At 42.5% G+C, this 14,861-nt stretch overlaps 1 protein-coding gene across 4 annotated transcripts in view; it reads right to left on the minus strand.

The window, feature by feature from the left end:
* Nucleotides 1-14,861, minus strand: part of ARHGEF7 (Rho guanine nucleotide exchange factor 7) — a 2,881,265-nt gene that overhangs the window by 629,591 nt on the left and 2,236,813 nt on the right. For all 4 annotated transcript variants that reach the window (XM_044072654.1, XM_044072651.1, XM_044072652.1 and 1 more), the window contains 2 exons: nt 6,576-6,651; nt 6,297-6,436 (listed from right to left, as the gene is read on the minus strand). In XM_044072654.1, the coding sequence (XP_043928589.1) occupies nt 6,297-6,436; nt 6,576-6,651 (216 nt within the window). The remainder of the gene's footprint in view (nt 1-6,296; nt 6,437-6,575; nt 6,652-14,861) is intronic.

Below are 14,861 nucleotides of genomic sequence, written 5' to 3' on the forward strand. Positions count from 1 at the left end.
ATTCTGGAGTACCGCAGAACCGAATGATACTCTGTTCCTGCAGATGATACCCAATTTGCATTGATAAACAAAGGTATGAACATTAGAGCAAGTGGCAGCTGCACAAATATTATCAGTGAACGCCCTAGCCCAATCAACCTATCTGAATGTGTCTTTGGTTGTTTTGGAAAGACTGGACTTTTCAAAGAATAAACATGAGAAATACAATCTGTTACCCATTTTACTGGAGTAACTTTCAAACCTGGTTTTCTCATCTTGATGTTAGAAAAGGAAACAAACAAATGATCTGTTTTTCTATACTCTGGTTCTTTGCAGGTAAAAATGAAGTTGTCTATGTACGTCTAAGAAATGAAGAGCAAATTCTTCTTTTTCAAAATTTGTAAAAAAAAAAAAAAAAAAAAAAAAAGGGGTACGTTAAGACTTGACTGACGTTTAATTCAGAGGCCACTTTAGGTAGAAAGGAAGGATTACTGTGGAGGGTAGCCCTATCCTTATGAAAAATTAGATATGGTGGTGTTGCAGAGAGTGTTTGGAGATCTGAAACTCATCTAGCTGAAGTAATCATCATCAAAAAGTCAGCTTTCCAAGATAAAAACTTAAGGTCTAAGCTGGAGTGGGAGCTAGAATTAGAGGTCTAAGCAAAAATGTACCCTTTACGGAGGTCTTGCACAACTTAGTTGAAGTTAAATGAAAAGCTTTATCACTGATGTGGTAGTTGGGGATGGTTGCTAACTGCACTTTAATGGTAGAGAAGCTTGCCCCAGACTTGAAAAACAGAGGCTAAGAAATCTAAAACACCTGGGATTGGAGTAGTAACGGGATCTAAGTTTCTCTGATGCACCCACAAAGAAAATCTTTTCCATTTGTTCTTATAAATCCTTCTGGTTGAAGATTTGTGGGACGAAGAAAGGATCTGACAAACTGAAGGAGAAAGCGTGGCATATCTAGCCATCAATGGAATTGGAGAAAGCAAGCAGTCCGTTTGAGGCCTGTTATGTTTGGATAAGTCATCCCTTGCAGGATGTGACAGATCTGGAGTGGGATCCAGAGTCCAAGGTGGACATACCATGTGAGACCATAGAAAAGGGAACCATATCTGCTGAGGCCAGAAGGGTGCAATAAGGATTACTTTGTTCTTCAACTGACTGGCTTTCTGAAGAAACTTGGGTATTAGCGGTAGGACAGGGTAAGCATGGACTAGAGTATCTCTTGGTGACTGCCCTGAGAGAGAATTAGGGTAAAGAACCTGCTGCATTTGTTGTCAAGGGGAGAAGCAAACAGACTGCAGCATGATTGACCCCATTGTTGAAGATCATCTTTGCAACTGATTGAGAGACCACTCGTGAGAAGTCAGAATGGTCCTGTTGAACTTGTCTGCTAATATGTTGACTTTCCCCAGTATATGCGTTGCTACTAAAAAGCAGCTGGAGATTAAACATTGCCTTTTGGCATAGGGGTAAGACCTAGTTACCCCTGTTTGGTGTACCAGACTAATGACAGGCTGTCCATCTGAAAAGCAATAGTTCCTAGTGGAAGATAGCTCTGAAGGGCCTGCAACGCTTAAAGCACCGCTCTCATCTTTAGAACATTTGCATGCAAGTTGGTCTTTTCTTGGGACCACGTGTCTTGAACTGTCTGTCCTAAGTAATGTCCCCCGCCCACCCTAGCTGGGAGGTGTCCATGATCAACATGGCTTTCGGGACAGGAAGGACAAATGAGCAGCCTTGATAAATCTCTTCCAAATGTATCCACCAAAGCAGAGATTTTCTGTAAACCTAAGGCAATTTTATTGGATGTTGCAAAGATTGTCGATGAAAAGACCATTGCACTGTTAGAGTCCACTGAAGAATTATCATATGAAGATGAGCAGTGGGTAAGTAAAGTTATTGCAGCAGCTATCGACCCTAGGGCTTTGAGTAATAATCTTGCTGGGGGTGAGGGATGAGATAGAATTTGAATTGCATGCGATTTCAGAGTAAGAATCATTTTGTGAGGCAGAAGAGCTACGCAACTGTGTTCAGACAAAGCCCTATAAACACCAAGGCTTAAACTGATCGAGGTTGGGACTTTACCAGATTTATGGTAATCTCCAGAGACGGAAATAAAAGTAGAAGGTAATCTCTGGCCTTTTCCAGAAGATGCCTGGTTGGTGCAGTTAATCATCTAAATATGGAAACACTCTGAATCTGTGCAATCTCAGATGAGTTGCTACCACTGCGTAGATATCTTCAGGAGTGTCTGTTCTTTTTTATATGACAGTACGCATCTTGAAGATCTAGAGAGCACATCCAGTCATCCTTCTGAAGGTTAGGTAGAATGGATTGAAAGTTGACCACCCAGAACTTGGAATTCTTTACAAACTGGTTCAAATAACTGAGATCCAAAATGGGTATCAGGTTCCCTGTTTTCTTTGGCAATAAAAAGAACCTTGAGTAAATTCTGGATCCTCTTTTGACTGGAGGGACCTTCTGGATGACTCTTATGGCCAGCAGCATTTGAATTTCTAGAACTGCTTCTTCCCTCTGATTGGGTGTAACACTGGGGAGACTTTTTCACTTCTGTGGAAGAACTTGTGAAAAGGGAATGAAGTATCCTCTTGTATGATGGTTGCCCAGATTTTTGGGAGGAGGATAAGTGCCCCCAAACTGCCTCCAGAGAGGGACAGCTGGGCAACCTTTCAGAAGCACTGAAAAGGCCTGTTGAAGAAAGACTCTCGAGAACCTTGATTCGGCAGACCCCCACTGCCATAAGGGCAGCATCTTATTTCTCACTCTACATCTGGGGGAAAATCTCTATGTGATTCCTGGAAAGGCCCTTGGGATTTTTGGAACCATGGCTTCTTATCACCACATTGACTCCTGGAAAAGGTTCTTTACGGGGTAAAAAAGCTGATTAACACTGCAGACAGGGTCCTTCCATCCTTCTCACTGTGGGACACAGCATGTCTTCAACTGCTGGTCCAAATAAAGAAGATCCATCAAAGGAAGCATTGCTAAATGATGCCTTAAAGGGCTCCGCAAAATCAAAACAATTGCATCCAGGCATGTCTCTTAATGGTTATGTCTGAACTGGCAGCCTGTGAGGAACCTCCAGCTGTGTGTAAGATTAACCTTATGGGCATGTTAGCAATGAATTGTAGGTCAGTCATGAAAAAAAGGACTTCCGTTCCTCTACAGGCATGGATCCTGGGAGAGAGTTAGAGAGTTCCTTGATCAAGTCCCTCTGTACCTCATGAAATGCACCAAATAATTCAGCAATCGTAAAGTGAAAGTCCCTGATGCATACACTCACTTGCCAAACCTGTCCAATGTCCTAGTCTCCCTGTTAGGATGATAGACAGAGGAGCTCTGGTCAGCCAACTGCTTCATAGTAGCTGCTGCAACAACCATGGCATCTACAAGAACACCTTTCATACAATGTAACCTATCTGACGGGGCACTTAGAATCTTATCTGGGAGCTTAAGGATCAGTTCTACTGTGTGTGGTTTCTTCCATGCTCTGTGGGAGACCAAGTCTATCACCTCATCCATAGGTGGTGTAGCCCAAGAAGTAGATGGTCCTGACCCAAATGCCACCAAGATCACCGATTCCTCCTGTGAAGGGTTATGGGCTCTAAGATGTCTCCGAATGACACATCTTCAGGTGGGGATCTAGGGGACTCTTCCCCTCATCAAAATCAGTGACTTCTGTGAAGGATTCCTTTGGGGAATCCAGGTGCCTCCTCTTGCACAATCTCTTCCAAGGGACCTCCTCAGTGGAATGCTCTAGGGAAATGTCAGAAAAGATGTCAGAAGAGATGGGAAGTTTCTTGGTGGAAACAGCTTAGAAGCTCATCTGGGCTGGCTGGCCCTGAGATGTAGGATGACAGAAACCAGACACAGGATCCAAAGCAGGATGGGGCCTTGGATCCGAGGAAGGAAGAGTTGAAGCCAGTCTAGATTGTGACAATACTCCCTCCATCACCTTGAAAGCCGAGGGTCCAGGAGACACTGAGGGCAATCCCACTGGAGCCGAAGCACTCACATCAGACAAACCCCACAGCTCCCAAACCCTCCGATTCAAAGGGAGAGTTGGAGCTGAGTTATCCAATGCTGAGGCTCCAAGAGGAAGTGATGGCTCTTAAAACTTTGGAGTCAAAGTCAACTCCTCAGATCCGCCGTCGATGCTTCATCTCCAAGAGTCGTCATGCTCCTACTGAGTGGGAGCCGATCGGATGAGGGACGTCACCGGAATCTAGGATGTCAAAAACTTCAGACCTGACAGTTCAACCCTCGAGGAACTTGGATCTGAGGACTCCGATGCAGCTGGTCGGAATGAAGAAGGAGCATGAAGGGGCTGGACAGAAGGCTTAAGGCTCATAGATCTGATGTGAGACGGAGCTGACTGGACCTCCATCTGCATCTCTGTTCTGAGAAATCTTATCATCCTATCCACCTCTGGCTTGAAGAGCCTACGGGAGAGGAACTAATCGAAGAAGAGGTGGAGGGTGGCCTGGAGGACTTTTTAGGGGCCTACTGAAGAAAAGGAGACCTTAACCTTGGGGAAACCAGCTCCAGGGAAAACCTATGTGTACGGAGCTGAGCAGACTTGGCAACAGCAGATATAGGATCTGAAGCCTTTGGATCAGTGCTTTCGAAAACCTTCGCAGAAGAGGTGCAGACTGAGAACACTTTGAGGAAGAGCGTTTCCAATGATCCCTAGTCTCTCTAGTTTTCTGAGAATGGTTTGAGTCCTTGATGATGTACCACAGAAAAGCAGAAGCTGGAAGAAGGCCTTTCGGGATTAGTTTATTCCCGTGGTCGCTAATGGCCCTGACATTAAAAGCCACAAAAACACAGCAGGAGGTGTCCAGATGCACAGGCCCCAAACAGTACAGGTACTCCCTGTACGCATCAGAGTTAGGGATTTTATGCCCACAGGAAGTGCATTTTTAAATCTAGTAGGCTTATCAGCCATATTGAAACTAGCAATTCAAACACTAAAAAACTTAAGTTAGTGAAAACTAGTTATAAAAATTACCACAAGACTACAGAAAAAAAAATTAAAATAAAGAAAATGAAAAGTAATATTAACTATGTTATAGAAAGAATATCTCAGGCCAAGGTAAAGAAAAAGAAATTATCAGCAATTGTTAAGTCTACAGTACCTTACGGAAAAACAGAAATTAGAAAATAGGTAAGGGAAGAAATGCATATATAAAGATGCAAAAATTAAAAGGAAAGGTATTCAAACTACAAGGTTAATACACGCACGAAAACCACTAGAGCTCGAGAAGCCATAATCTCAACCAATCTTACAGAGCGGCAAACGAGATCCGAGGTAATAGAGTAATCAGGGCTATTATGGGTAAGGTAGGAGCTCGAGCGTTGGATCCTAGAAGCTGAAAAAGTGGCCGAGTCAGATCCAAATCCATTTGTTGAGGAAAGAATGAAAATGACAACATCAAATCTTCTTTTAAAGACTCTGTAGAGCTTGTACATCACTAGCTTATTGAAATGTGTTATACTATCCCTAGAAATAGTAATGTCTTTCGGCTTTTCCCTGTTAGGGGTCGCCACAAGGAACTCCAGTTTGCTAATGATTGGCAGTGGATTTTTGTATGGTGCCGAGTTGCCAGCCTGACACCCAACCTTCAAAGAAGGCACACCCATTCACGCTCGCACCTACCTGCATGTCTTTAAACATCACTCAACCATGGGGAGGACATGCAGACTCCAGACAGAAGGCGCTCCAGCCGAGAATAGAACAGGAGAACCTCTTGCTGTGAGGCAACAACGCTAACCGCTGCACCACCGCGGCCTTATTACACTATCCCCAGAAATGATAACATAAAATGTCTGAATTGATAACTAGACAGAAAAAGTATAGACAAGTTTATCAACACTGCCTGCACTTTTATACAACTTCAGTAATAAAATGAGGACCAGCCGTTTCCATACATGTATCAATGGTCAGTTAGCTGCACATTCTAAGTTGTGTGTTGCGTTTGCAAATAGTATGCCAAATGAACTGGCATTAAGCATGATGCGGTATGCTCAGAGACTGTTAAGCATTAACTTACACTGTTAGGTATATGCAAGAAACATTCAACTGGAAGTGGTAAAATGCAAGCAAACGGTTCAACTAAAACCTCATAATGCTTGCAAAACTTTTATCTGCTGCATAACTGACTCAAGCACTTTCCATACAAACAGCAGAACTATATTATCAAGGTAACGATGTCAGTAGTCTGTGAATACAATGATATAAAACAGAATATTTATATCATACAATGAACTGATACAAAGAACTCTTACTGTATGAGATGGCACAGAATGTGGCTTGATAACAGGATTCCCAATGTTAGTGACTTTGGTTTGTTTTTGCAAATGATCAACCCAGTCATGCAGATCTTGTTGATTGTTGCAGGACACAACTATCCTCTCTATCATACTGCCTGCAAAGAGCACACATAAAACATTAATTTTTATTCATACTGGGGGACTACTTACAAGTAAAATGCAATAAAGCTGCCTTCTATGAAGAGAAATGCAGAATAACAAAAAAGCAAAGTTTATTAAGAATATGATATCTACCTGCAATTTCAAAGGCATTTTTATTTTCACTGTCTTCTATTTTTGTGATTGTCATTCCCGTCAAAGGCAGTTTTCCCTGTGAGAGGAAAAAGAATCACTGTGGGTGGAATTACAGTTGTTTAAAATAAACACTTCAAATTGAGATAACTTTGGATGATGCATTCAAACATGTAAAGTAAAGAATATGCAAGAAAATAATTTTTGAACACTGGCTCCAGATACAGAACTGAATAAAATAACAATAACTACAACTGATGAAAAGAGCATCTTAATGCAATTCATAAAGCAGGAAAAATTGGCAGCATACATTTCTAACAGCAGCACAACTCTGCATATTCTTCTCTTGTTACTCGATTTTCAGTTAATTGCTATTGGTATATGCTGTATTCCTTTACTATGCAAATCATAATAAATCTGACTAACTGATGCATATTATTTCGGTCTTAAGTAAAGAAGTCTTGAAAGGGAAACCTGTACAGTGTTGATATCAAACAACAGAACTTGCTACAAATTATCCAAGTCAGTGAAAAATACATGGTCCATAGGTGTAAGGGTTTGTGCACGTGTGTCATATGAAAGAACAACAGTGGCAGGCCTACCCAACCGGTGGAGTAAAACACTGGCTTTAGATGAAGGATACTGTTGATGTGACATGTCAACCCTGGGAAAAAAGGGGTTTATGGACGGATAGATGGAATATGCTGGGCAGCTTTTAATTCTTGTCTGCATGCTGAACATCTGACAATTCTGTCATCACTTTTGTATCTGAAGTAGACTTGTTTCCATTTCTACTAGCAGTGTGCACTTTTCAATTTACATGTTCCTGAGTTAATTATAATTTAGTTGTAGCATCATGGATCTAGTAAGGATTTGGTTATATTGACTATGATTCCTAAAGATAGGAACGCCTTGAGTTGTACTGCCAGGCTAGCAGGTGTCTCACTACAGTGGATGCTGCTAACACCCACATTAAAAATTGTACACCAAGAGGTTAGCTGTGAGCTGCAATAGCAGTCATGCATATCATGAATACTCTGTCAGGGCTCAGAACTGGTCAATGACTGACCCTTATCTGGAAGCACTGAAACTTTTGTTAGACAAACAATCTATCTCTACCTAGCTATCCTTTGTTGACGAGGTTAGTCCCACTATGCTAGTAGTTTCTTTACAGGGGAGACCAGAGGTGGTATTTATACAACAGGGGAATTTGGCCAAGGTATCAGGAAACTTCCCTTACTCTTGGTAGTAGGGGAAGAGTTTGTGTGTGACACGATGGACTTATTGTTCCTGTTCCAGGTGCACAGGACGCCCTGAGGATCAGGGAGAAAAAACGGTTGATTCAACTTTTGCTGAAAATGAAGTGAAAGTCGGTTAAAATGCAGTCGAAATGGATGGTAGAATCGGTACCAGAAATCTTCTCAAATTATTTGGGACCAGAGAAATTGTAGTTTTCATATAGAAAAGAGGTTGAGGTGGAGGAAATGGAGGTGAATACAGGGGTGGAAATGGATTCAGAGTAAAATTTCCAGAAAAATCTGTTTGAAGCGACAGAAAAAGTAGAAAAATTTATTGTTTCAACACTCCATTCCGGAGGGTTGCAGAATGTTTATCTGGAGGAGATGACAAACGAGAGTGAGCAAGAAAGTGGAGCTGCAGTATCCTGGTTTGAGATTATGGGGAAAACAGAAGACAAAAATATGCCAGAAAATGTTCCAAAGAATAAGACTTATGCTGAAACAGTGGGAGAAACTGCCAAAGAAGAGAGGGGAATAAAGGCAACAAAATAAATTTGTGGTTCAGGTGAGTAGTAAAAGGTTTGGACACATATGAAGTATGGGACAATGTTATAATACCACTGAGTGTTAAAGTTGAAGAGGTAAGAGCTTTCATTTTAACTAAGAAAGAAACATTTTGTGACTTGATATTTGAAACTGGTCAGGCTATGGACAATTTTGGGGCTGTTTATGAAAAAGAAGAAAACAGACTTTCCATGGTCAGAATATGCTTACAACCCTTTTTTAGACAAATAAAAAAAGAGTTTTGATTCAGTTTAGAAATGAAGTGAAAGCAAAAGAATTGAAAAAATATTTAATGACAACATGTAAAGAAGTGATGCACACTACTAAAATATGTGATGAAACAGAAAGTACAGTTGTGCACACTTACCATAAATGTAGAAGTTTGAGTGTACTCACTGTTGCAGTCATCACATTTGGGTCATCTGCCTACAGGTAGCCCTCAGCTAGCCTGAATACCAGAGTCTTCGGATTTCTGTGTCGGATGCTGTCGCTTATTCCTTGACGTCAGGTCGTCAGGGGTATAAAACATGCAGCCGACACCATTACATCAGTTTTTCTTGCACCAGATGTCAGGTGCCCCCACAATAGGAAGCAATAACATGGTATGGTAAACCCCCATCAAAAAGCAAATACACAAGAAAAAATAAATATACCAACAAGAAGGAAAGGTAGAGCCAACAGAATACAGGGGGCTGGAGGGAGGGTAACCAGGACTGCAACAGTGAATACACTCCAACATCTACATTTATGGTAACTGTACACAACTGTATTATGTTCTTCGTATTTCACTGCTGCAGTCATCACATTTGGATTGATTCCCAAACCTAAGGAAGGGAGGAGGACGTTAAAGAGCATTAGGGCCAGCTAATAAGCCCTGCAAGACTGCAGTGGGAAATCCAGCTCTGGATTTGTAAAAGACAGGCATGTGGTGATGCTTGGTGAAAGTATGTACAGATCTCCAGGTAGCAGCTTCTAGGATGTCCCTTGTAGGGACACCTCTGAGAAAGGCTGTAGAGGTAGATGCAGCCCTGGTTGAATGTGGTCTTATCCCCTGTGGGGTAGGTTTTCAATGGTGCTTATAGCAGAAATGAATGCAGTGGCCTAGCAACTTAGAAATGGTTTGCTATGAAGTGGCCTTCCCCTCTGCCCCTGCAGCAAATGCAACCAGCAGCTGTTCAGATTTCCTGAGAGGTTTAGTCCTGTCCAAGTAAAATCTAAGTTGTCTGTGTACGTCCAAGGAGTACAGTATTCGTTCCCCTTTGTTCTGTGGATTAGAAAAGAAGGTTGGCAAATGAATGGACAGATTAAGGGCCACACTGGATACCACCTTGGGCATGAAGGAGGGATTGGTCCTGAGAGACACCCTGTCCACATGAAAGATGATGAAAAGCTCCACTGCAATGAGGGCCTGTAATTCAGACACCCTTCTTGCTGAAGTGATGACTAGAAGGAAGGCTGTTTTCCAAGAAAGGAATTTCAACTCTGCATTTGCAGCTGGCTCAACGGGAGGTAGAGTGAGCTTTTCCAATACAAAGTTAAGGTCCCAGGCTGGAGTAGGAGCTCTCCTGGGTGGTCTTAAGTTTTTGGCACCTCTGAGGAACTGCTTCAGCAGTGGATGAGAGAAGAGGGGTGGTTCTGTATTGTAATGAGCTGAAATGGCTGAGGCATGAATTTTGATGGAGCAAAAGGAAAGGCCCTTGTGAAGCATCTCAGTTAAGTATTGAAGAATCTGAGGTAAATTGGGCGCTGCTGTGCCCATCCCATGAGTTTGGTTCCAGGAACAGAATCTTTTCCATTTTTCAGCATAGGATTTCTAGTACTAGGCCTCCATGCCTCCAGAATGACATCCATCACTTGCTTACTGAGGGATGATAACGGAGAGATCAGGTAATTAGCCAGGCTGCCGGGTTCAGGGTTTGACGCTGTAGGCGCAGAATCTGGCCCTCCTACTGAGACAGCAGGGCAGGGGTCTGGGGCAGGTGCCATGCTGCCAGCAGTGACACATTGAGCAAGAGGGGGTACCAATCTTGGCGTGGCAAGTCTGGTGCAATGAGTATTATCCTGTTTGATCTTTAGTAGTACCTTGGAGAGGAGAGGCAAAAGGGGAAAGGCATAAACTGATAGGTTTTTCCAGGTGAAGGACAGGGCATCCACTTTCCAAGCTTCTTTGTGGGGAGTCCTTGTGCAGAATTTGTCCAATTGGTTTTTCTTGGGGGAGGCAAACAGATCTATCTCTGGGCTCCCCCATTTGTTTCTCAACATGTTGAATATCTTTGGTTCCAGTTTCCACTCGTGTGGGTCCATGAGATTTCTGCTTAGGTTGTCTGCCAGTGTATTTAGCTTTCCTGGCAGGAACTGAGCCTGTAGGTGCACTTGGTAGCTCAAGGCTGTGTTCCACCGAGCCGTGGCTAGTCTGCAGAGAGGGTATGAGTGGGTTCCTCCCTGCTTGTTTATGTACCACATAACAGTGGTGTTGCCCATCTTTACCAATAATTGTCCTGGAAGAATGTGGTCCTTGAAGGCTGTCAGAGCATTCTGTACAGCTAAAATTTCTTTTTGATTGATATGCAGGTGCATTTGACTTGGGTTCCATTTGCCCTGAATGCACTCCCCTGCCAAGTGAGCCCCCCATGCATAGTCTGATGCGTCTGTTGTTAGGGTTTGGGCGGCAGGGGGTAGAGTAAATGGCAGTCCCTTGTTTTGGTGGCAGCCCTCTGCCCACCAAAGGAACTCTATCTGTAGACAAGGTATGATATGAATCATTGATTCTAGATCCTGAGAATGTTGACACCATAGGCTTTTAAGATACCACTGTAGTTTCCTCTCAATCTGTCTTGCATATGGAATTAGTAGAATGCAGGAGGCCATGAACCCCAGGGCTTGCAGTATTTTCCTTGCAGACAGCTGGGCCTTTGGGGCCAATAGTCTGAAATAGGCTGTCAAATGAACTTGTTTTTCTGGCGTGAGATAGGCCATCTGAGAAGTTGTATTCAAGCTTGCTCCCAGGAATACAATTTGTGGGCAGAGTACAATATGTGATTTCTTTTAGTTTATGGTGTACCCCAGAGAAGTTAACAATTTCTTTACAAATGCCAGATGATTTAACAGAATTTCCTGGCTTTCTGCCTGAATTAGACAATCGTCCAGGTATGGGTATATTTGAATATTTCTTTGCCTGCAAAATGCAATGACTGGAGCTAGGCACTTGGTGAATACCCTGGGCGCAGCAGATAAGACAAAGGGCAGTGCAGAGAACTGATAGTGCATGTAGCCTGCTTTGAAACGTAGGTATCTTCTGCAAGATTCTCTTATTGGGATGTGCAGGTAGGCTTCCTTTAAATCCAGTGTTACCAACCAGGTATTTTTGCCTAGCATAGGAAACAGCTGATGAAGAGTTAGCATCTTGAATTTTGGGATTACCAAAAATGAGTTTAGGATAGACAGGTCCAGGATAGGACACCAGGAATTGTCTTTTCTGGGTACCAGAAAAAGTCTTGAGTAAGAAACCTTGTCCCCATTCTTCTTCTGGGACAGGTTGAAGCCCTGATGCTTAAAAGAGCGAACTTGCTTTTGAGCCTCTGCCCACTGATCTGGGGGTAGATATGGCCAACCATTTGGGGTTGGTAAGAAGTGGAAGTGGAATCTGTATCCTTGGGAAACTATATTTAAAACCCATTTGTCCTGGGTAATAAGTTCCCAATTTTTTTGCCTGCAAGGCAATCTTTCCCCCTAAAGGAACAGTCAGTTGTGCAGGGCTTGGAAGGTTTAAAGTTAAGTCATTGAGCCAGTTTACCATAAATGGGAATCTTACTACTCCCTGCTTTGGAAGTTAGAGCCCCCCACTGCTTAGTCCTATGAGTACCTTGGGATTGCAGCCTGGGTGTTCTGCTGGTTCTGGGTTTGGACTACGAAGGCCTGGAAGAGGCAGGAAAGGACCAATTCTTAAAGGGCCAATGCCTACTAAATCTGGGAGGATGTACTTGTTTGCATAGATTTAGCTTTTTCCTCCATCTTTTTAAGTACTTCTGCTTTGTTGCCAAACAGGTGGTCTTGGTTTAAGGGAGCATCCAGCAATTTAGCTTTAACATGATCTGGTAAAGACTGCTCCTTAAGCCAAGCATGTGACAGCAGCCCGGCAAGATGCCTCTAATGAATCAAAACCACATTGCAAAGTCTGTTTTCCAACTTGTTCAGCAAAATGCATTAAATCCTGTAAATCTTTATTTTCGGCATAGTCAGGAATCAACATCATTTTCTGTTTAAGCAATCCAATAACATGCTGCTGGTACTTTAACATATGAAACTGGCAGTTTAAGGCCCTAATGGCCAAGGTTGCATTAGTGTATACCTTCTTACCCCATCTATATAGCGCCCTATCATAGGGGGTAGGATTTTTGGCAGTAGTAGCCTTAATGCCCTTGGGTCCCTGTGAAATGGTCTCAGGATCCGCAGTAGGATTTTTAAAGAGGAACTTCTGAGAGTCAGGAACCCTGTAATACCTATCAGGTTTTCTGGGAGCAAGAGGCAAAGAGTCAGGGGCCAGGCTAGATTCTGAGAAGGCATCATCTACAATGTCCAGTACAGGGGGGATAGCTAAAGGCCTGTGTTGGGGCAGGAGTAAGAAATCCCTAAGCCTTTTTTTGAAGTCAGAGTAATCCTGGCTTTCCCAGCAAAAATGCTTCCTAACAGTATGCAAGGTTTCACCAAAAGAGAAATCCTCTGGAGGGGAAGCAGAGGGAATGGAGTCCTCTGCACCAGAATCCTCATAGGTAGATAAGGGTAAATCCTGGTCATCAGAGGAAACAGAAATTTCAGAAGGAAAATCAGTCCTAGGTCTCTTAGACGGGGAAGGGTGGCTTCCCCTGATTAAAGTAATAAGGTCTTCAGTCACTCTTATCATTTGTTTTTTTAGGCATAGGGGCCTGACCATGCGGTCTGGGCGTCAGTTTTCTAGGCATGGATTGAGTTTTAGGCCTTGAAGAAGAAGATAGCGTCAGTTTAATACACAAGTCAGTAGGGCTGAATACACCCTCAAAAGCCAGTGCCTGCACAGCGGCTCCGGACTCATCCAAGGTAGAGACAGCTGCAGGTTCCATAATCGAAGAAGGATCTCGCGGCATACTCCGAATGGGTCTCAGTAGAGGACTGCGAATCTAAAGTAGCAGGTATCAGGGACTGCAAAAGCACCTCACTGAGTACTGGTGGACTGGCAACTAGCTTAGATGAACCATCGTCAGCAGTTTTGGATCTATGCGGTCTGTCTCTGTCTTTATCCTTACGTTTTTTCGGAAGATCGGTAGTCAGATGGCTTAACAAAGCCATTTCGGAGTACACAGATCAAGTATGAAAGTAACTGGCTGCAAAAATAGCCCAACGACGAATAGTTCCGGTGTTGAACAAGGCACAAAACTGACAGCGAGGAATGTCGTGATCTGGGCCTAAACAGGGGATGCAGTAAGAATGAATCTATGAGGTATTTGCTTTCCACAGGTAAGACAATTGTTAACTTTTACTGACATCGCTTAGAATAAGGATCCCCAACGGGTATTTATCTTTTTTGAAGGCTTCGGGTCTGAAACTCTAAAACGAAAAACGCAGGAGTCGGCCGACCGGCACTTGCAAACTGCTTCTGCTTCAGGCACTGCATGGCAAGAAAGACTGATGTAATGGCATCGGCTGCATGTTTTATACCCCTGAAGACCTGACATCAGGGAAGAAGTGGCAACATCCGACGCAGAAATCCGAAGACTCTGGTATTCAGGCTGGCTGAGGGCTACCTGCAGGCAGATAACCCAAATGCGATGACTGCAACAGTGAAACACGAAGAACATCTATGGACTGGGGGATGGGAATGTGGAATTATTTTAAAATTGGAAAACGACAATGTGATACACATTATTAATATTCATGGTAATGGAGGGTTTGTGAAGTACAGAGGTCAACTTATAATGTGTTATTTTTGTAGAAAGAATGATAATTTAATTAATGAAGGTGACAAAAATGTTATTTATCTGGTCAAACAGGATATAATGCAAAGAAATGTTAAAGTGTAAAAAATGTGACAATACAGCACATTCACAGTTACAGTGTGAGCTAGAGATACGAGAAAATAAAAATAAAAATGAAGTTATATAAGAAAAAGAAACAGAAGAAGATGTTGTACAGGAAGTTATACCGCAAACGGAAAATGTAGAAGTTTAAAGAAAATAAAGAAAAACAAATAGATGAGACAAGTGAAGAAGAATAAGAGTGGCATGTGGTAAAATGCAAGAAAAAAGATTTAGGGGGAGAAAAAGAAAGTTTCATATTATGGTAAGAGAAAATAAAGGTAAGGGATAAAAACATCCTTAATATAAATGTTCAATAAAGCTGAAAATTTTAGCTTTAAATGTGAACAGTGTGAAAAATATGAAAAAGAGAATTAGTATTATGTATTGGTGTGAAGCTGCAGATGTTCAAATAATAGTGTTAGAAAACAGACTATTAA

This window comes from Protopterus annectens, chromosome 5.part0, assembly GCF_019279795.1.
Source record: "Protopterus annectens isolate FY-2018-M chromosome 5.part0, PAN1.0, whole genome shotgun sequence".
In the NCBI taxonomy this organism is placed as follows: Eukaryota; Metazoa; Chordata; order Ceratodontiformes; family Protopteridae; genus Protopterus; species Protopterus annectens.